The following is a 23,293-nucleotide window of genomic DNA, read 5'->3' as shown; positions in this document are numbered from 1 at the left end:
AATTAATTGGGAGCACAGTGATTGTGTTATAGCTGGGTAATCAAGATACCTTGGTTAATGAGTGTGAGAGTGGCCCCAGTGAGACCACTTTGGCAGCTGGGGAGGTTGAATTCATTTCATTTAAATCAACATTTAAAAAATCATCATTGACAACAAACCATCAGACTTGGCTTAGCAAGTCACACTATTGTATCAAAAACTGCTTCTGCAGTGGTCCAAGAAATTGGCTTATGGTCACCACCTCAAGAACAATGATGAATGGTCATTAGATGCTTGCCTTGCCAAAGATGTCCATGTCCGAAGAAGGAAGAAATGATTGTTCTATATTAGCCTGTTGATCACTCTGAAGGTGACCTACCTGAATGGTTTCTAGAATATTGTCAGACACCTGGGCATACTTTGCATGTTGCTGTCAAATACATGCCATGAGACATTGGCATTGGAAGGGAGAAAAGATGGGCAGAAAGGGTTTTAAATTAAATGTTTTTTCACTGGTTAAGTCTGGATTGCTTACTAAGTACAGATATAATCACTAGATGGCACTAAATAACAAAACTCTAAGTATGTTGATGATTGTATAGCTGGCCAGTGTAGTTTCCTTTTGCTTATCTGACTGGACACCCCACTTATCTTAACCTTGGTTGATTTTTGACCATTTATAAAATACTATCACTGATGTTAAAAGTTTTAGTACTCCTAAGCATGTTTTTTTTTCTCCAGTTGATTTTACACTTTCCTCCTGAAGACACCAACTTCCCTCTCCTTATGGTAGGGGCAGTCACAACTTCTAATTGCCACATTCTAACAAATTGTCCTTACCAGTTGACTGTCCAATATTAATATTCTCTCCACTCTGTAACTTCTCCCTGCAGCCCTATAACCCATTGTTCCTTTGATGCTGACCTGATATGCATCACACATCCTTTCATCCCATTTTTGTGCTGCCTTCAGTTGCTTTGTTTCTGTTCTGTAAATTCTTCCTGTGAAGCTGGTGGCATTTGTCTTCTCCTCCTTTAAGACCTTCTTTAAAATTGAGTCTTCGGCCTAGTTTTTTTGTGTACCCCTCATAATCAATCCTCCTTTGGCTTCTTTTTATGTTTTCACGACTGCCTCTTCTAAGGCTAAACACTGTAGCACATTTTACCTTAGTCAAAGTGGCTATATAATTTTTTTGTGCTAAGCACACTCATCATCCTATTAAGTCTTGCCTGGCTTTGATTTTATTTCTTCTTGCGGAGCTCTCAGATGAATATTGATCAATGATGTTCAGAATACCTGTGGTTTCCAAGGTATCCAATGTCTCTGAAGGCTCTGAAAGCCTTGAACTACCCATTGAGACCCTCCTGAAAGTAATTCAACATTAACATCCTTTATCACACCAATACTCAATATCTCATTGGTACTCCTTTGATACAATTGTCAGGATAAAATTCTGCAATTATTTTGAGCATTCATGAGATGTGTACAATGCCAGCATTTATGACTCATCCTTACTTGCTCCTGATGGTAGTGGTGAGTTGCTGCCTTGAACTGCTGTTGTCCATTTGATACAGGTACATTCTGCTATTATGAAGGGAGCGCTAGGATTTTGACAATGACAATGAAGGCATTATAGGTCTAAGTGTGAATAGTGATTGACTTGGAGGGGACCTTGCAGATGGTGTTCCCGTGCAACTAATGCCCTTGTCCTTCTGGTTGGCAGAGATCACTGGTTTGGAAGGTGCTCCCAAGCAAATCTTGAGTTGCGTCTACAATTTGCACTGCAGCATCTTTATTGGCTGCCACGTTTTCCATGATATTACTGTCCAGAACTTTGAAACATCTTATGCTCATGTAAACAACAAATGAAGTTGTTATAGAAATACAAGTCTTTCAAGTCTTTTTTTCCTCTTTCCCCACCCTAGGCTGGTAACTATCCTTTCAATCGTGCGATGCTATTTAACGTTGGTTTTATGGAGGCTATGAAGGATTTAGATTGGGACTGTCTCATTTTCCATGATGTTGATCACATTCCAGAAAGTGATCGCAACTACTATGGATGTGGGCAGATGCCACGGCATTTTGCATCAAAGCTGGACAAGTACATGTACCTGTAAGTATCTGGTGCACTTTTTTTATTTGTCTTGATAGTACAAAATCTGAAATTGTTTTTGGTGAGGGGATGGGGGGGCAAAAAGTGATTGAATAACCTCTCACATTGCAAGCACGAAATTGGAAGGAAAACTGTGTCACAGTTGTTAAGTGGTAGTGGTATGGTTACAGTGTCACTGGACTAGTAATTTAAAACCCCAAGCTAATGTAGATGTGGGTTCGAATCCAGCATTGCAGATAGTAAAACTTGAACTGAATGAAAATCTGGAACTAAAAGCTAATCCAACAGCGTCTGTGTAACTACTGTGAATTGATCAAAAAGAAAGCATCTTGGTTCACTGATGTCTATTTAGACAGGGTAAACGCAGGAAAGACATTCCTGATTACCTGGGATTCCAGAACCAGGGGTCACAGTCTATGATTATGGAGTAGGCCATTTAGGACCAGGATGAAAAATGTCTGCACCCAGAGAGTGGCGAGCATGTGGAATTCTCTGCCACAGAAAGCAGTGGAGGCCAAAACATTGAAATATTTTCAAGAAAGAGTTAGTTCTTGAGGCTCAAGGAATCAGTGTGTGGGGAGAAAACAGGAACAGACACTAAGTTGAATTAATAGCTGTGACCATGTTAAATAGCTGAGTAGGTTTGAAGGGCTGAATGGCCTACTTCCCTTATTTTCTGTGTTTCTATGATCAAGAAAGATCCTTAAGGTAAGGAAAACTGCTATCCTTCCTTGGTCTGGCCAATGTGACTCCTGACCCTCAGCAATGTGGTTGATTTGTAACTACCCTCTGAAATACTTCTAGCAATTCAAAGCTACACTGATCAGGGGGCAATTAAGGATGGGCAATAAATGCTGGCATAGCCAGTGATGCTAACATCTTATGAATGAGTAAAACGAAAGTTGTACTTTACATCATTCTCTCCAATAAAAAGGTAAATTTTGTTCATTCTGCATTCCACAACCTACTGGGTCTTGTCAAAAACAAAGGTCTGTAACCTGTGATTATTTGTGTCGTTGCCTGATCAGGATAGCTTGCTGTGACTTAGAGTTACATAGAAATTGTGGCACAGCAGCAGGTCACTCAATCTAATTAATTCTATGCCAATCTTTATTCTCCACATCTTCTCCATGTATATCTAAGCCCATCAGCATATCTTCTCCCTAGCCATCCCTTAAATGTGGCCACTGCGTTGATCATCAATAACTTTATAAACGCTTTCATCATTCAGAGAACATGAATGATTAACAGAGAATGCTGAAGGAACTCAGCAGGCCTGGTAGCATCAAAGGGAATGTTTTGAGTCCAATATGACTTGACTTCAGAACTGAACTCTTGAAAAAGAACACAACAGTTATAAAAGCTTGGTTCTGAAGAAGAGTCATACAGACCCAAAACATTAATTCTATTTCTCTTTCCCAGATATTGCCAGACCTGCTGAGTTTCTCCAGCATTCTATATATTTCCAGCAACTGCAGTGTTTTGCTTCTATTAACAATAATATTAATTCAGAATCTTTTTCTGTTGCTGCATGTTTTAAAAATTGAATAATTTTCATAATCTTTTGTAAATAAGCTGAAACAAAACTACTATGTTTGCTTTTCTTCTAACAAATGGCTGTTTCTTTGTCCTGTATGTTTTATGTTCTGGTTAACATATTTACTTCGAACTTAGAACTGAGAACTGAGAACAGTACTGCACAGAACAGGCCCTTTGGCCCGCAATATTTTATCCTACTCTAACATCAATTTAACCTACATTTTACAATTACCCATGTGGCTATCCAAGGGTTGCTAAATGTCTGCAATGTATCTGACTCCATTACCACTGCTGGCAGTGCATTCCATGCACTCACCACCCTCTGTGTATAGAACCAACCTTTGGCATCTTGAATATCTATCTTAATGCATTAACAAATCACTGGGGTGAGTTCTCTCTTTCTATTTTCTTTTGGTGTCTTTTTGTTTAAAATTCCATACCTTGCAGTCCTTGGATGATTGTCTCTCTTTTTTTTAATCATTACCTCCCACCCCATTTTCTAGTCTGCCATACAATGAGTTCTTCGGTGGAGTCAGTGGTCTGACAGTGGAGCAGTTCAGGAAAATCAATGGTTTTCCCAATGCCTTCTGGGGATGGGGTGGAGAGGATGATGACCTGTGGCGCAGGTAAGAATTGTTCATAAGTACAGATTTAAAGCTGGAGATTGTGGCTCAAAGCTGAGCTGACTTTTTCTGTTAAATATCTTACATTTTGGTGCATTCATATACCAGAGAGGAAAGCTATTTGAATTGGAGACTGGATAATTAAATAGCACTCCGATGCAGTGCTCACAATCAGCTGCAAAAGTTAGAGGGAATTATTTAAACACTGTTCTCTCTCAATTAATGTGGCTCATTTTTTCTACCTTAAATGTTATGCTGCGAATTGGAGATTCTGGAATATTTCTTCTGAAACAAAAATGACTTAAGAGAGGATTGAGTAGAGTTTTTAAGTTGTAAATGGTTTTTGACTCTTCTGCCTTTGGGATTGATCTCCTTCTATCTAATTCTGTCTAGACTTACCATGAGTTTGAGCACATATATCAAATCTTCTCTGAAACTCTAAGGCAAATAAGGCCAGAAGTGTACACCATGTGTACGATCTTTTGATCTCTCTGCCTATAAATTCTGTGCTTTTCTTTGCTTCACTTGATGGAGGAGCAGTGCCCCGAAAGCTTGTGATTTCAAATAAACCTGTTGGATGATAACCTGGTGTCATGTGACTTTTGACCTTGTCCATCCCAGTCCAGCATGGGCACCTGCACACTAAGGAGAACAGACTCTATTTAATTGATTTACCCATACAGCTGAAGTCTCGTCATCTCAGGAACGCTGTTTGTAAATTTTCTCTACACCCTGATTAAGACCTTCACAGATGTTAGAAGATAGGAGGCAATGTAGATACATCTGAATAATAAGAACCATGGTACCACCATAGTGGTCTTGTACAGGATAGCAAATATAATTTGTAGCTATGTTGAATCTTTTCATATCTCAGCGGGTGGAAAGGAGGATGTTGGCGTCTGTGTTTTAGGGCTGTCTTAGGACCAGATTATTATTAGGTTTGCCCTCTTAGATTTGGAATGGTGTGCACTCTACCATCAAAGAAATGTTTTGAAGAGTGATATAGAATGGAGGAATGGCTGACATTTCACCTGCCAGATTCAGAGCACAGTGAAAGTGAACCCCACATATTGCAGCTTATAAACTGACTTCCTTTCTTTCACTCCCCCACAGTCCTGATTTTATGTATACATGGTGTATAAGATGGTGTATAAAATCTCCAAAGATTCACCCAGGCTCCTTTTGAAAAGCACCTTTGAAACCTACAATTACTCCCATCTAGAAGATCAACAGCAGCAGATACACAGGAACCACCAGCCCCTATGAGTTCCCCTCCAAGCCACTCACCATCCTGAATGGTTTGGAAATATGTCATCATTCCTTCAGTGTCACTGGGTCAAAGTCCTGGAACTCCCTCCCGAACAGCATTGTGGGTTAACGTACCACATGTGGACTGTCCTGTTTCAAGAAGGCACCTCTTTGCCACGTGGCCAGCAATGCCCACCTCCCATGAGATGATTCTTTAAAAAAAAAAAAAATTTACCCCCCCTCCCCCAGCTTTCAATCATGACTTGGTAGTTATCTTCAATGTTTCACCCCACAGGCTGGTGTTTTTAACCGACTAGTACCTTAGAATTATGTGTAACAATTCAAGTGCATGATATGTAATGTATTGCCTGGGAGCATAAGACACACCCACACAGTACAGACCTCGTGTCAGACTTTTTAAAATCAACCTGCTCAGAGTTGTTATTATGCAATTCTGAAGCAGGAGGAACGTGAAAAACCTTGGTGAATAAGTCAACTCCTGTTTTTAATTTTTTTGAGGCTTCACCGGCCACTGTCATGTCAACATTTTTGGTAGTAGGGAAAAACTTAAAAAGATTAATGCCCAAGGATTGAGCTAGGTGAGATGGTTGAGGGGGGAGTGGAGTGAAATGGAAGATGAGTTGTGCTCTCATTCTGCAGTAGATAAATACTAGTGCTCCAATAACAACAGCTTGCATTTACATAGAGTCCATAACACAACAAGCTCACAGGTGTATTAGCAAACAAAATTCAAAATTGAGCACACGATCTAGTAGCAAAGGTATCCAAATGTTTGATCAAACATTTCGAGAGAGAGAGAGTTTGGCAAGTTCAAGGAGGGAAAACCTGAGTTTTTAGACAGCTGAAGGTATGGCCACTGATAGTGATAAAAATTGGTGAGGTGCAAGAGACCAAATTGGGAGCACAGATTTCTCTGAGGATTATAAGGATCAAGATCATAGAGGGATTTGAAAATGAGGATTTTAGAAGTGAGTTGTTGTTGGGATGAGAGCTAATGTAGCCCAACAATGATGGGTGAACAGAACTTAGTTGAGTTAGGATCCAGGCAGTAGATTGTTGGGTGAGCTCAAGTTTAAGGAAGGTGAGCGGTTGGCCAGGGAAGCACTGGAATGGTTGAGTTGATAGGTAGCAAAGGCATGAATGAGATTTTCAGCAATAGCTGAACTGATGGTGGAGAAGAATCATGTGTTGGCTTTTTTGGCAATGCAAAGAAGTTTGGATCCTGACAGTACACTAAGATTGTGACTAGGAGACTTAGAGGAGAGTAGTAAAAGGGGAGCAGAGTGAGATGTTGGACTTATTCAAAAAAAGGCTCAAAATAGGAAAAGAGGAAATTGAAATACAAGCACTATTATGATGTTATCGAGTATATTAATTGGGATGCAGGCAGTAAGTGAACCTTTTTCTCCAACATTGACTTTTGCTTTGTTTAATCACACTCAAGACATAGCTTTTCAATGTTAGGTAACTAGTCATCGAGTTATACAGCACAGAACCAGACCCTTCAGTCCGACTCATCCGTGTCCAACCAGGGATCCTAACCTGACCTCTTCCCATTTGCCAGCATTTGGCCCATATCTCTCTCAACCCTTCCTACTCATGTACCCAGATGCCTTTTTAAATATTGTACCAGCTTCCACCACTTCCTCTGGCAGCTCATACCACATACCACTTCCGTGTGAAAATGCCCCCCCCCCCCCCCCCCACAGGTCCCTTTTTAAATCTTTCCCCTCTCACCTTAAGCATATGCCCTCCAGTTTTGGGCACCCTACCCTAAGAAAAAGACCCAAGACCTTGGCTATGCACCCAATCCATGCCCCTCATGATTTAATAAATCTCTAAGGTCACCCCTCAGCCTCCGACACTCCAGGGAAAAATAGCCCCAACCTATTCAGTCTCTCCCTATAGCTCAACTCTCCAACCCTGGCAACATCTTTGTAAATATTTTTCTGAACCCTTTCAAGTTTCACAACATCTTTCCGATAGGAAGGAGAGCATAACTGAATACAGCAATCTAAAAGTTGCCTAACCAATGTCCTGAGCTGCAACTTAACATTCCAAACTCTATACTCAATGCACTGACCAATGAAGGCAAGTGTGTGTCCCTCCTGTTCCCCAGGATTCCCTCCAACAACTTACCCACTACTGATGTCATGCATTTTCCTTACCACTTTTCTTAAATAATGGGGCCACATTAGCCAGTTTCCAAACTTCTGGCATCTCGTGTGTCTATCAATGATACAAAATACCTCAGCAATCTCTTCCTTAGCTTTCCACAAAGTTCTGGGATGCACCTGATCACATCCCAGGGATTTATCCACCTTTATGCCTCCAGCACCTTCTCTTCTGTAATATGTCCACTTGAAAAGTGTCCATCACAAGAATATGTCATTATTTACTTCCCCAAATTCTCTAGCTTCCATTTCTCATCATGTGGCTCATTCTTCATGCTGGACCCAGTGTAATAACATACATATGACCCATTATCTGCAGTCAAAAGGAATATAACCATTTTGAGTTTCCTGGCAGTACAGGGGGCTTCTAATTCCTTAGAGTACTCCCCCCACCCTCCCCCCTCCCCAAAAAAAAATCTGTAGCAACACCTCAGCATATCAGCATCCTTTTTTTCTCAAAGCATAAACACTGCTGTGATCATTTGAAGTTTTGAATTCCTGTATTTGTCCTGATGGGTCAAAGATGCACAGATTCAGCAACGTGTCTCTTTTCAGTGAAATTGGTTCTGTATTACAAGATGCCTGTTTGAATTTAAATTCCCTAGCTGCCACAGAAGAATTTGAACTCATCTTATTCATCCAAGATTCTGAATATCTAATCTTGTCACAGTAATATTAAGCTTAATGTATCTCACATACTATATTTTGTATGCATGTTTACTGAGCTCACAGCCGTTACTTTTCCAAGGCCCTGCATTGTGTTAATCATTTTAACTTGCTCAGTTATGACTTACAGACATCAAATCCACTGCATTGCAGTTCTAACTTCCTATGATGTAGTCCTTATTCTGTCCAGACATGACCTTTCATTACAGATCTCATCACAGAGAAACTAACCTCCAATAAAATTGTGCCTATTCATTACAAATTACTTAATAAAAACCAAAAGAACTGCAGATGCTGTAAATCAGAAGCAAAAGCAGGAGTTTCTGGAAAGCTCAGCAGGTCTGGCAGCATTTTTGAAGAGAAAACAGAGTTAACATTTCGGGTCCAGTAAGTCTTCCTCTGAAGGGTCACTGGACCCGAGACGTTAATTCTGATTCCATTCACAGATGCTGCCAGACCAGCTGAGCTTTTCCAGTAACTTCTGTTTTTGCATTAGAAGTTACTGATAGCTAACCATTGACTTTAGCAATATGTTATGAAATCTGTTCATAGTTAATGAAAAATGATTATGCACATTTTAATTTTTTAGTTGTGTTTTTAATATATAAATCTCAATTAATTTTGCCATTAAATCCACTAAGTGCACTAATAGAATATATTCCATGAAGTTTAAGGCAAATTGGCTGACTTACTAATCCTCTTTTTCATTCACGTTGCAGAGTTTCCTTTGCAGGATATAATGTGACAAGGCCAGAAGGAGACCTGGGAAAATACAAATCGATCCCTCATCATCATCGAGGGGAGGTGCAGTTTCTCGGCAGGTAAGTGGTCAACCTTGCTGCATGTTTTCAAAGTGTACTTGACACTTGTTAGAAAATACCCTTTACCTTTTTGTTTTCTCAATTCTGTAAGTGATTTGAAAGCCTAAGTTTTGAGGACATTTCAAGTACTTTTGAAAATGCATTGCTTGGACATCCATTTGTGCTTGGAACTATAAATGATTGGAGACTTGAAATGCTTAATAGATCATCTTACTACTCCTCTTCTGAAATCTGGGTTTGATTCCACCCTAGTCACATAGCATCACAGTTGTTCTCTGTGCTGACTAAAAGGATCCTGACTGGATTCTAAAATTCATTGTCACATGGACAAATGCAGGTTGATTAAAGAAAGCTAGCATGGATTTCTTAAGGGAAGATCATTTTATTTATTAACTTGCCAGGGTTATCTGAGGGGATGACAAAGCTGGCTGATTATATCAGTGTTGTTGGTTTGTACATGAACTGCCAGATGGTACAGTGCTGTGTAACAGATATGAGGAAAATTAGAACTCATGAATAAAAAGGACAGCAGTGACATGAATGCAAAATTGGCTAAAGCTGAGTTTCAGAAAACAGCGAGTAATTGTTAATGGATGTTTTTCAGGCTGGGGAATGTTTGTACTAGTTCTCCAGTGATCAGTATTGGGGACCATGCTTTTCCTGATGTGTACTAATTACCTAGACCTTGGTGTACTGGGTACCCTTTCAAAACTTGTGGATGATCTAAAACTTGGAAGTATTGTAAACCGAGAGGAAGCCAGTATAGAACTCAAAAGAATATGACTAGTTGGTGGGTTGGGCAATTAAGTGGGACATGAGCATTGTATTATGAACCCAACTGATGGTAATGCTACACAGTTCAAATCCCAGAAAGAAACTCAACTTGATGGATCATATCTTTTTTAATCATTTAGTTAACTAATATGGTGGTTCGTCATCGAAACATATTCAAACAATGCTGCAGATTTTCTTTAACAGCAGGAGTTTATTGTACAAGAGAAGATTTTTTTTACAAAAACAACTTATCTTAGCAAAGTTTAACGCACACAGCAAAACAAAGTTTTAAGCCTGTTTCCTGACTCTGTCAGTTACAGAGACTCTCATCCAGAATTATTACACCCCTGTCTCAACTCTTCAGGGTTCTTCTTAAATGATTCTTGAAAGATTCTTTGCCATCAGCTGTGGACAACATTCAATAAGACCTTTCCAAATCTGCTAACAAGACCTCGTTCTCAAATGTTTGCTGAGGTAATGGTATCCCGCTAACTGCCCTGAATGATCCCTTCTAGCAGATAAATTAAACTTACTTCAAACTCATCATTGATTCTCCGAATTAAACAAAACTTGTTTGTAAGCCAGTTTGCAACAAAGAGGATTTCAGTCTCAGAGATTATGCTACATTAAAATACTCATTGGGGGATTTAATCTTTCTCTTCATTATTCTTTGGCATCACTCCCAAAGACAGCACTTATTGCCGGTCCATAATTACATATGAACTGAGTGGCCTGTTCAGTCACCTCAGAGGGCAGTTAAGAATCACCCTATTGCTAGAGTCATGTGTAAGCCAGGCCAGGTAAGGCCAGGCCCCCATCTCAGAATTATGATATGGAAGGAGGCCATTTGGGCCATCATTTCTGCACTACCTCTCCAAATGATCACGATAACTTCGTCCTATTCTTCTTTTCTGATAATCTTGCACATTGTTTCAAACATTCATCTAAAGTCCCCTCTTTCAATGGAATACTGGGGGGGGTGGTAATATCACTGTAATCTGGAGTCCTAGACTTATGTCCTGGGATATGGGTACATACCCCACCATGGCAGCTGATCAAATTCAAATTTAAATTTAATTACTACATTTGAATTTGAAAGCTAGTCTCAGTAGTGTTGACCATTACTGTTGTTAAATGTCATGAAAACCCATCTATTTCATCAACATCCTATAGGGAAGGAAATCTTTGTCCTTAACTGGTCTGAATCTGGGTGTACAGCAATGTGGTTGACTCAAAACTGCCCTCTGGAATGGCCCCAGCAAGTTCAAAGGCAATTTGAGATGAGCAACCTGACTAGCAACACCCACGTTCCATGAAAGAATAAAGGGGGGGATAAAAGGCAAAATGTACCCAACTCCTCCGATCTATCATTCTGCCCTCATTCCTGGAGCCAACTTTGTGAACCTATTCTGCGCTCCATCTAATGTGTTCGCATCTGTCTTCCGAGTTGTACATGATTCTGCGCCTCAGGCCAAACCTGTATCTTATAAATGATCAGCCGAATCTCCTTGCTCTTTTTTCAATCTGTGCTCCTGTTAGTGAAGCCTAGGATACTCTATGCTTTAACTGTTCTCTCCACCTGTAATTACTTATGCATATTTACACCTAAATCTCTCTGCTGCTGACCCCCTGTTTGAGTAGTATGCTTTATTTTCTTCTGTATCTCCACTTTCTCTGTACCAAAATACATCTACATTGCACTCCATCCGACACCTATTTGTCCACTCCATCAAATTGCCGGTGTCTCTTTGCGTTCTACACAGTTCTTTTTCATTGGGTTTACTGTGTTTCTCAGTTCTGTATAATTCATTGCCTTTGAAATTGTGTCCAGTACGCACAGATCTAAATCATTAAAATATATCAGGACAAGCAAGGATTCCAGTATTGCTTTGTTCCACAATTCGCTTTTCCCATCCCCTCTCCAAAAAAATTCCTTCAAAACTTCCTCCAATTCAAAAAAATATCTGTTAACCATTGCTCCCCACTTCCTATTACTCAGCCAATTTTGTATCCATGCTACCACTGTCCCTTTGATTCCATTAGTACTAATATGGTTCACAAGTCTGTTGTGTCGCATTGTCAAACATTTTGAAAGTCTGTGTCCACTACATCAGAAGCATTAGTCTCCTCAATCCTCTGTTATCTCTTTAAACATTTCTAGTACGTTAATTGAGCATAATTTTACCTTCAGAATTCTGGATCACCTTAACTAACCCATGTTGTCCATTTATTCTATGCTAAAAGATCACTTCTTATAAGAACTACCATTGAGGCTAACTAATTGCTGGCCTAAATGTGACACAATTTTTTTTTCAGCAATTCTCAATCCTCTGATACCAGCTGAGTCTGAGACAGCATGAAAAATTATGGTTAATACTTTTGCAAGTTCCACACTCCATCCTTTTAATATCCTTGGATGCATCTCATCCAGTCTTGGTTCCTTGTTAGCATTGAGTGCAGGCAATCTAATCCTATAGCTAATCTTTAACCATTTTGAGCCCTACTAGCATCAGAGCTTGTTCCTTTGTCTTAGTATTGTCTACCTCTTTGCTTGGGTATTATTTACCTCTTTGGTGAAGACAGATGCAAAGGCAAACTGGTGGCATTGGGTAATGTCTCTGAAATGGCTATTCTGGAGCTTCAGGCTCATGTTCTGGGCACATGGGTTTGAATTCCCTCATGGTAGCTGGTGAAATTTGAATTCCATTAAAATAGCACCTAGTGAAAACCTCCAGAAGGAACTCAGCCCCAGCTGTGTTCAAATCCAATCACCAACCCTCCACCCACCCAAAACAAACTAGTGCTCTCTTCAACATACTGCCAGTCATACATTAGTCTATTGTATCCTCTTTATTTCTGCACTCATTAACAATCCAACAATTACTGTGTTTGACATTCTGCTTGCCAATTTATAACCTAGCTCCCTGAACTCTGACTGCGACTACGTACCCCTTCCTGTCCATGTCGTCAGTGCCTCTGGCTGATCACACACTCCCAGAATAATGTCCTGCAGTCATTCTGTGGCTTCCTCAACCCTGGAACCAGGGAGACAGTGTAACATCTGAGAGTCTCCTCTTTCACAATAAAAATACCTATTTCCTCCTTACCTAGCAACTACCCCATCTCTTCTGTTCTACTCTTCAGTATAGCTGAAGTATCTAAGGTGTCATGGGCTTGGCTATTGCTGCTCTCCTCTCGGGCCATTGCTCTCACCAGTATCTCAAATGGAAAACCCATTTTAGCGAGCTAAATTGTCACAAGGACTCCTGCTACCTTCCTGGTTCTCTTGGACTGCCTGGCGGTCAACCATTATCTATTTGCCCAGATATCCATATCCAGAGGTCAGACCACTTCCTGAAATGTGTTAATGAGTCTAGCCGCTGCTGACATTGCTCCCCTTTCCCCTGGTTGAGGATGAGAAGAGTTTTGGGGGAGGAGGACAGGATATAGGGAAGATGGCGACTGTGTAGCTGAGAGACACATGTTACGTTTGGGGATGTGGCAGAGACTGATTGACGGGGCGATCCCACTCCCTTGTGGTATCGTGGCCACCGTTCCTTTGCTGAGGTTGCCCTACTATGCCCAGTGACTGCTGGAATCTAGTATAGAAGGTGATGTGGGGATCAGAAGGAATGGGCTCATCACCACCTCCTGGAAGGGCCTCTCCCCGGGTCAGTAAGACAGCAGGAATGGGCTAGGTAGAAAGGCAAGGATTGCTGAGGATACATTGTCACAAGTGGAAGCTTCTGTTGGTCTCCTCCAACCTCCCCAAATCCTGGTTAGTTCTTCTATTTGTGCCATCTTGAAAACTAGCTATGCTGCTTCTGCCACTTAATAATTCCATCGAGGGCCTCTTTGCATGTGTGTTCTCATTACACCACCTAGAGGTGCTGAGTACAGCATTCACAGCTTTAATAGAGATGCTTAGAGGCTTTGACAGGATGCCATGGAGGAAGTTTTTCAACTCTTTGGAAAGGCAGTAATTCAAGTTAAAATAAACACAGGAAAAATGAGTGCATTTTTAAAAAGATTTCTGCAAATTATGGAAGCTTTCAATAGGGAATTGGAAATTTGCAAGTCTGTTGGGAAAAAATATGGCAAGGATTAATCTTTTGAAAGAACCGGTGTCAGTAAGGTAAAGGTGAAATCACCTGGTCCCATAGGGCTGCCCTGTCATTGGAGAGAGACGCTGATGATAGTTTAACCTGAAGGTGAGGTTGAGCAGGTAGGACCTTTATGGGAACCTCAGCCAGTGCAGAAATTGAATGCACATTGTTAGTGTCACTCTCCATCACAAGCTAGCCATCCAACCAACTGAGCTAAACTAATTTGGACCAAATTGTTTGTTTCTTTGTTGTGTGATTCTGATACTTGTACCCCAGGTTGGATTACTGCACTACGTTTTTGATCATTCCAATGTTTTTTTTTCCACAGATATAAATTATTGAGGTATTCTAAAGAACGTCAGCCCCTGGATGGGTTGAATAACCTAAAGTATGCTCCAAATATAACTCTGCACTTTTTGTACAAAAATATAACAGTGAACCTAACACCAGAGTTGGCTCCTGTAATTGAAGGTTAAAGAGGATGGGACCATCTGACATTTTAATGGCTTTTCTGGAGCATTGTGGATTTCAGAACATTTTTGTTTAATGGCAGTTCAGTGAAGGACTTTAAGGGTCTTGAGGAACAGCCAAACTACCGCAGCTGTGGATGATTTAATGACGGCTTGAGTCCTGAATTTTGAACAGCTGATTGTACCTGCATGTCTTAGTAGCGTTTGCTAATGAATTCACCCTGCATTTTGCAAAACAACATGCCATCATTCTGAAATCAAGAGGTTTACAGCAGGACTACTCTGACTGACTATTAAGTCCTTGCGTTATTGTCTTAGCTTTCTCGTCGTGATCAGCTGTTCTTGTATAAAGGTGTTAAAGCCAATAGAATTTCCATTTATATGTATTGCATAACATTGTATTTTTAGCTAAAATGAAGGCTTGAAATAATGCTGTGGATTTGTAAATATACTGTAAAATTGTGCACTTTGCCACTCCTTTTTTATACCATTAAACTAATGCATTTGTGTGATGTTCCTTTTAAAAAGGAGATATATATATATATATATATGTGTGTGTGTGTGTAACTTGGCATGTAAGAACAAAATGTATATAGTCTTTAAGACGCATCATTTAATTTCCTTACTGAACAATGGGAAGATTGCAATATATTGGTTGCTGTTAGCTAAAACCATACCTTGTTACAGTAGGATTCTACACTGCCAAGTCACTTCACCTTCTGGTTTTGATTTGAAAAATACTTTTTTTGTTCTTAAAGTAAAATGAGTTTAGCTTTGGATTATCTTCTGATGTGTGGTATAGTGCTATCTGATTCATTTATGTGTTTGGGGAAGGAAAGCTTCAAACCAAGATGTGAGGGTAGTTGGGAAGGAAACAGGAGTGGGGTAGGTATTTGCTTTTAAAAGAATTGAAGATAAGCCACAAGCCTAAACCAAATTTCCTCTTGTAGGGTTGTGCTGTCTTAGTTGCTGAGGAGATGGTGCAAAGTTATTGATGGTTCTCATTACAAAACCAACTTTCTTGCCACACTGTTCTGACTGGCTGACCATCTTTTATCGTTCCCCTACATGTTGAGAGATATGGTGTTTATGCACTTGCTGTATTTGGGAAGTGAAACATTGTTTTCTATAATATTTTCACGGTGGAGGTGGGTGGGGAGGACCGCAAGCATTCTAAAATTAATACGAGTGTGCTAACATTATTTTCTTAAAAATAACATGCGGTCAGTGACTGGATATATGTTTAAGAACAAAATTCCATGAATTGCTGAATACATGCCAGTACTATTCAAATAATGGAATGATTCTGTGCAAATAGCTTCCTTTCAGATAATGTCCCATTCCTTTAAGCTGGGATTTGTTGACTCTGTCTATGAGAACCTGCCTTTTACTTTTGGTTTAACCTGATGGAAATTGATACAACTGATGGTCTCTACCATTAAGGGAAGGGCAACATGCATTCCCCTTCAAAATCTTAAAATAATCTGTTTTCTCATTTTGTCTGTTCAAAATGTATGGATTCTTTGAAGACCCCGAGAAACATTTTTCGTTACTGACCTGTGAATTAGTGCAGCAGCTCTTCAGCTGTGGATGAGCCTGGTATTGTTTGTTTTCATTGTATATTTGCAATTCTTTTCTATGTAACTTGTCAAAATTGTCATTAATTCACTCTTTAGAACCTTGCCCTATGCTTTTTGTTCAGGGTTTATACTTTTGTCAACTGTGCTTGAATACACTTAGAGAGTGGAAACCATGCAAAATGGTTCCAAAAATGTCATAAGTAGTCAAAAAGAGTTGATTGTTTGATTGATTATAAAATTCAATGTTGATGAAGAAATGCAGGTGCTTCATGAGTACTAGAAGAAAATAAATCCACAGGGGCTTCAAAAATGTAAGAGCAAACTTTCTTACTGTAAGGCTGGATGTTTTACTGTAGACAGTACTAGCTAAGGGCGCAGAACACACAGCTCCTGTCACTAGTGACTATATCATTCAGACTTTGGTTTGTCTGCCAGTTGCTGATAACTTAATTCAGTTTATTTCTAATCACCTAACCTAATACTGGATAGAAAGAAGGCTTAAATCATCAAGCGAAAAGGATAAGAACTGTAGTATGGTGACAAAAGATGTACTCATAAATCTTATGCTTATTATAATCAAGTTCACGTCATACAGAATTAGAAGTTGCAAGATTGTCTTTAAAGAATGGAAATATAACTGGCAAGATGTTGTTTTAGCTGATGCTGTCTCTTTGTAGAGCTGAATGGACATAACGTTTGATGCTTATCCTCCTAACTGGTACATGGTATGAAGGTATCTGAGCGGAGCCTTTAGAGTTTTGGAGGAGGGGATGTGCTGTGAATAAAAAAAAATTGATTTCTTTTTCCATCTCATTTAAAGATTGTTAAGTCGAGACTGAAGATTAAATATTCGGGGACTTCTTGCCCTCTGTAATCCACAGTCTGATTTTGTAGAAGTTAAGATACCAATCATCAAGTAATTATTAAACAATAGTTATGTCAAATCCAGTTCCAGCCCTTTCTTTTAAAAAAAACTATTTGACATACTCCCTTGTTCTAAGTGACATCTATCACCTAGCTAAACATTATTACGATTCTCTGGTAGGGAAACTTATTTTAAAGAAGACTGCATTCTAAAACTTTGTTTTGTTTAAAGGTTTGAGGTAAAGGAGCTTAAGTTTCATCCCTTAGTTTGTAGTTTTCTTTAATCTTAATGTGAGTTGTTAAGATTTTCTAATAATCTCTTAAGGTAAAAACAATGACTGCAGATGCTGAAAACCAGATTCTGGATTAGTGGTGCTGGAAGAGCACAGCAGTTCAGGCAGCATCCGAGTCTCGGATGCTGCCTGAACTGCTGTGCTCTTCCAGCACCACTAATCCTGAAGATAATAATCTCTTAACCCCATTAAGGTGGTGTATGTGTATGCGGTCTGCATTTTTTTTTTGAGTATCTTGGATGATTTTATTTCTCAGTATTAACTGAACAGATTGTGCACTTTAATGTTTGTCTATACATGTTTTATATAAAAAATGTCTATGTATTGGATTCTAAATTGAAAGGGAAGAAACTGCATTTGCAGTTAGTGAAAGCAGGTAGTAGTGGCAGCAATAATTAAGGGTTTAGCTCAAATTCCAATGACCATTTGCTGAGTTGCCAATCATATGACAGTACAATTACAGGTTCTTTACACCATTCAAAATACAGTATAAAGCCAGTTCAAAGGCAAAATAATTTATTGTAGCATGCTGCAGGAAGAATTAAAAGGCATGCAAAATTGTAAAAATCACAGTTACCTGTGATGAATTATTTCTAAGAATCTCTGTTGTCTTGTGGGTGTGTTGATAATATTTGTATGTTTTGTATCATTCTTTTATGAAAATAAACAATACCAGCACTGAAAGGCCTTGTGTTGAATTTTCTATGTAATTTCTAGGGTTAAAAGTTGCTACATTACTGGACTAGTAGCAGGGATTGGTTAGCTCAGTTGGCTGGAGCGGTGGTTACAATATACAGTGAAGCCAACATTGAGTTCAATTCCCACACTGCCCGAGATTACCATGGAGGTGCTCCTTTGTCAAGCTCTTTTGAATTTCAAAGGAGCGTAGGTAAGTTATGATTACCGTTGCTTTAAACTCCCCACCAGTCATTCTGCTCTCTAATTGAGTCTGATGGGAACATGGAAACTTTACCTATCAGTAATGCAGAGCCTTGGAGTTGTGATTCAGATGTAGAAGTTCAAAATCTAACAGCATTGGGAGCGTTTGAATTCAGCTAATTAGGGAGTGCTTTTTTAAAAAAAAAACGTAAAATGAATAACTGACAGACTAACCAGTTTGCTGTAAAGGGCTGGCAGCATCCAATGTGGAAAGAGAAACAAGGGTCTTTAAAAGACTCCTAAGAAAGGTCACTAGACTTGAAATGTTCACTTCTGCTTTCTCTCAACAGATACTGCCAGACCTGGTGAGTTCTTCGGCAATTTCTGTTTTTGTTTCAGATTTTCAGGTACTCTCCAGCATTATTTGTTTTATTTCATTGCCTTAAAGGTCCATCTGGTTATTATCTTGCTCTAGAAAAGATTGTGTGGGGTCAAAAATAGTATTAGACTGCTGATTGGACCTCTCTAACTTCAAATAATGTTGATCTTACTAATGTTGATCTTGCTTTGTTCACCACCTGTGCAGCCATAATGCCTTGCTCTGTCTAAACACCCCATGTGTCCTTGTTTGCTATAATCTGCCTGTATTGTTTGCAAAACAAAGCTTTTCGCTGTACTTGGGTGTGTGAGACTACAATAAGTCAAATCAAAATCAAGTAATTCCAGACCAATCAGCTTAACTTTGACAGTGAGGTAACTTCTAGAAACAATAATTCAGGATAGAATTAATACTCACTTGGACAAATACAAGCATGAATTTCTTGAGAGAAAATCATGTTTAAGTAACTTACTGAAGTTCTTTTGAAGAGGTAATGGAAAGAGAGCTGGTGAGGATAATGCTGGTGATGAACTTCCAAAGGCATTTGGTACAGTGCCATGCAATAGCCTTTTGAGAAGTTCTAACTCATGGAATTGAAGAGACACTAGCAATGTGGATGTAAAATTGGCTGAGTAGTAGGAAACAGGGTAATGGATATTTTTCAAGCTGGTGAAAAGCTTGAAGTAGAGCTTAAAGTCCCTATGGGCACCATTAAGTTTTGTGATTAATATAAATGATGTAGATCTTAGAGTGTAGCGGGCAACGTAGATTTTCAGAAGAGCATAGGCAAGTTGGTGAAGTGGACATACAGATGATCATTGCAGAGAAGTGCGAGGTGATCCATTTTGGATAAAAGAGCGTGACGATGAACTGGCAAAAGATAATTTATTACTGTGTATGGATGCCTGGTTCTCACCCAATTATAGTTAGAATGTCACCCTCAATGGCTTCTCTTCCACTGTTACCTCCTGACTTCAAGACTTATCCTGGGCCTGTCCTGTTGTTGTCTGCTATCGATCAGTAATGTGATCTGAACACACTCTGTTTCATCTACGTTGTTGACCACTAGGTCCATATCACCATGACCTCTCTCTCAACTCCTCCCTCTCTGTCTTCCTCTTAGCAAAGTGCTTGCATAATCTGATATTAATTGAGTAGATGTTCCTCCTAGTTAACTAGAGGGAACAACAAAGCTACTGATTTCTATGCTGACTGTTCCCTAGCTACTGGCTCTATTTCTTAGCAACTGTCTGAAGCTAAACTAGATCAAATTTTTAATGAATGCTGTCCTATATGACCCCAATGTGAATTTATGAACACATATAGGCACCATCAATAAGACTGCATATCTATACCTCTATTTCGGACTCCCTGCCATCTCTAAGTCCAAGGATACTGGGTAGGCCATTTAAGACTGAGATGAGGAGAAATGTCTTAATCCAGAGTGGGGACCCTGTGGAATTCTCTGCCACAGAAAACAGTTGAGGCCAAAACATTGAATGTTTTCAAGAAGGAATTAGGTATAGTTCTTAGGGCTGAAGGGATCAAAGGGTATGGGGAGAAGGTAGAAACAAGGTATTAAGTTGGATGATCAGCCATGATCATATTGAAGGGCCAAATGGCCTACTACTCCTATTTATTTCTATATCTCAGCTAATCAGCTGCTGAAGCATTTATCTATAAAACTATGTATGTACACAAGAAATAAGAAAAGCTAATAGTGTTATCATTTTTATTGAGAGGGGAATTGAATTTAATTGAGAAAGTTATGCTTCAATTATACTGATTACAGGTGAGACCATTTGAAATATTCTTACTGGTCACCTTGTTAAGGAAGGATATAAATGTCTTGGTTTACCAGACTAATACCTGCAATGGGTGTATTTTCACATGAGGAAAGGTTGGACTGGATAATCTTGTATCTGTTGGAGTTTGGAAGACTGAGAGATGACAATTGAAATGTATAAAATCCTGGGGGATCTTGACAGGATGATTGTGGAGAAGAAATTTCCTCTTGAAGAAGAATCTAGAAGCTGGGGTTACTATTTAAAGGGGTCACCCATTTAAAACATGAGGTGAAATGTTTTTCTCCCTGACAGTTAGTCTTTTGAATTCTTGTAAAGGTGGTGGATGAAGAGCCCTGAAACATGTAAAGCAAAGGTGGAGAGATTATTGTTAAACAAGATGGGGGGGAGGGTGGTGGTGGGAACGCAGTAGAAGTTTCTCAGAAGTAGGTGGAAATGTGGATTTGAGTTTACAATCAGATCAGTAATGATCCTACTGAATGGCAGAATAGGCTTGTTTAGTACTAAGTGGCTGACTGTGTTCCTCAGTCATATGTTGTCCTCTTGTCTTTTACCTTTGCAATCCATCACTCTTGCACTCTGTGCATCTTAAATGTGAAGGCATGCAAAGCTCTGCTGTTCATATTCCTACTTGCACCAATGGGATTAATTTATAGTGCTCTCTAAATTTGCATTCATCTAATTCTGACCTCTTGAGCATCCTTGATGATTTGCTTCACCTTCGGTGACTGTGCATCCTCTAAGCCCTGAAATTCACTTGAATGCTTCTCCTTTTTAAAAATGTTCCTTAAAATATTTTGAGTATTCACCATAACACATCCTTACATGGTTCACAGTCATGCTTTACTTCAGTGAAGCAACTTTGGGCATTATTTATTTTGTTAGAACTGTTGTACAAGTTGTTATTCTGGGTTGAAAAATGCTATTTGTGTGCTGTTATGCATTTGATGTCCTTTAGGAGAGGAAGTCTGCCATGCTTACCTGGTCTGGCCTACATGTGACTTGAGATCCACAACAAAAGTGCTCGATTCTTAACTGCTCTCTGATATGTCCTAATTCAACAGTCTTCAGTACAATGGAAATTAAGGGTGTACAACACGTTTTGGTCTGCTACTGACAGACATATCCCATGAAGTAAAGAAGAAAAATACAAATATACGTAAAACCAGCAGTAAGTCCCTCAAGCCCGCTCCACCATTCAATAATGTTATAGCTGATTTGGTTATGGCCTCAACTGTATGTGCCCACCTACACCTGGCAATCATTGACTTTCCTGTTAGCCAATATCAGCCCTGATCTTATTGAATGGTGGAACAGGCTCAAGAGGCCAAATGATCATCTTCTAATGTCTATGTTCATGTGTAAACAATGTTCCACTTTGCCCTTTAAAAATATTAAATGTCCTGCGTCCATGGCCAATTATTTCTAGTGGTGCAAACACAGCTGTATTCATTACATTATATTACTGATTAGATTACATTACTTACAGTGTGGAAACAGGCCCTTCGGCCCAACAAGTCCACACTGACCCGCTGAAGTGCACCCAACCAGACCCATTCCCCTACATTTACCCCTGCACCTAGCACTACAGGCAATTTAGCATGGTCAATTCACCTAACCTGCACATTCTTGGACTGTGGGAGGAAACCGGAGCACCCGGAGGAAACCCGTGCAGACACTGGGAGAATGTGCAAACTCCACACAGACAGTTGCCTGAGGCGGGAATAAGGGATTTCCCGTTTCAGACTGAGAGGAGGAAGAGTTTCTTCTCTGAGGGGAGTGAATCTGTAGAATTCTTTAGATAGAGGTTCTTTAGATTTGAGATAGACAAGATTTTTAATCAGGAAGGGAACCGAGGGTTATAGGGCAAAGACAGGAAAGTGGAGTTGAGGATTATTAGATCAGTTGTAATCTCATTGAATGGCCTACTTCTGCTTCTATGGTCCTAAGAGCACATACTCTTTAATTTATAAAGTTGCTGATGTAAGTGAGGCAGTTAAAGCACAATAAATGTGTAATTTTATTAACAATAGATAACATTTTAGCTCGGAAGATGTACTTTTATTGTGCAGTTTCTCAATCAAAAATAATTAAGAGCTACGACAATCATAGTTTAAATATTTGGCAATGATTCACCAACAAAACTTTGACCACTTGTTAAATAGTTTGTAGTTTCCTTCCTTGCGACTTGCCATTTTGATCTGAAGTCGGGGTGTGTGGAAATGGTTCTGTTGGTCTAATGTGGGTTTCTGATCATTCCCGTGGTGGAATAGGAGTAAGGACTCAGCAGAAGTGCAAGAGTGTAGTGTTGATGAGTGGATTCATCTACACGGAAAATCACCTGAAACGAGAGAAGGAAAAAATACTCTCAGAGCCATAAGAAATTGGGACAGGAGTAGGCCGTTTGGCTCCACTCTTTCCTGCACCAATCAATAGGATCACGGCTGATCTGGCAACCATTTTCCAATCATTTCCCTGTAACCCTTGATTCCTCAACTGATCAAGAAACTATCTAACTCAACCTTGAATATACACAAGGTCTCGCTCCCCACAGCTCCCTGTGGCAATGAGTTCTAAGGACACTCAACCCATAAAAGATGAAATTTTTCCTTAGTCTTAACTTGGCGTCTGTTTATTCTGAGACTATGCTCTCTGGACCTAGACTTTCCTACGAGTAGAATCATCTTCTCAGCATTTACCTTGTCCAGCTCACTTAAGAATCCTATATGTAGCAAGGAGATTACCTCTTATTCTTCTGAACTCCATTAAGTAGAGCCCTGAAGCCTTAACTCCTCTTCCATATCCGTCACACATTCACCCTCACCTCCACACACATCATTTACTGCATCCGCTGCACCCAATGTGGCCTCCTCTACATTGGGGAGACAGGCCGCCTACTTGCGGAACGTTTCAGAGAACACCTCTCGGACACCCGCACCAACCAACCCAACCGCCCCGT

General features: G+C 39.7%; 2 protein-coding genes across 2 annotated transcripts in view; one reads left to right on the top strand and one right to left on the bottom strand.

The window, feature by feature from the left end:
• The window catches only part of b4galt6 (UDP-Gal:betaGlcNAc beta 1,4- galactosyltransferase, polypeptide 6), a 67,656-nt gene extending 51,030 nt beyond the window's left edge, over positions 1-16,626 (top strand). The window contains exons 6-9 of the mRNA XM_043687638.1: positions 1,905-2,092; positions 4,135-4,257; positions 9,083-9,184; positions 14,393-16,626. Of these exons, the coding sequence (XP_043543573.1) occupies positions 1,905-2,092; positions 4,135-4,257; positions 9,083-9,184; positions 14,393-14,540 (561 nt within the window). The 3' untranslated portion in view covers positions 14,541-16,626. The remainder of the gene's footprint in view (positions 1-1,904; positions 2,093-4,134; positions 4,258-9,082; positions 9,185-14,392) is intronic.
• Positions 16,627-22,355: 5,729 nt separating this feature from the next.
• The window catches only part of ttr (transthyretin (prealbumin, amyloidosis type I)), a 12,746-nt gene continuing 11,808 nt past the window's right edge, over positions 22,356-23,293 (bottom strand). Inside the window, exon 4 of the mRNA XM_043689380.1 lies at positions 22,356-22,675. Coding sequence (XP_043545315.1) covers positions 22,571-22,675 — 105 coding nt within the window. The 3' untranslated portion in view covers positions 22,356-22,570. The remainder of the gene's footprint in view (positions 22,676-23,293) is intronic.

The sequence above is a fragment of the Chiloscyllium plagiosum genome, chromosome 4 (assembly GCF_004010195.1).
Source record: "Chiloscyllium plagiosum isolate BGI_BamShark_2017 chromosome 4, ASM401019v2, whole genome shotgun sequence".
Lineage (NCBI taxonomy): Eukaryota > Metazoa > Chordata > Chondrichthyes > Orectolobiformes > Hemiscylliidae > Chiloscyllium > Chiloscyllium plagiosum.
The sequence above is the reverse complement of the archived record's forward strand: the minus strand, read 5'-3'. Positions and strand labels throughout refer to the sequence as shown.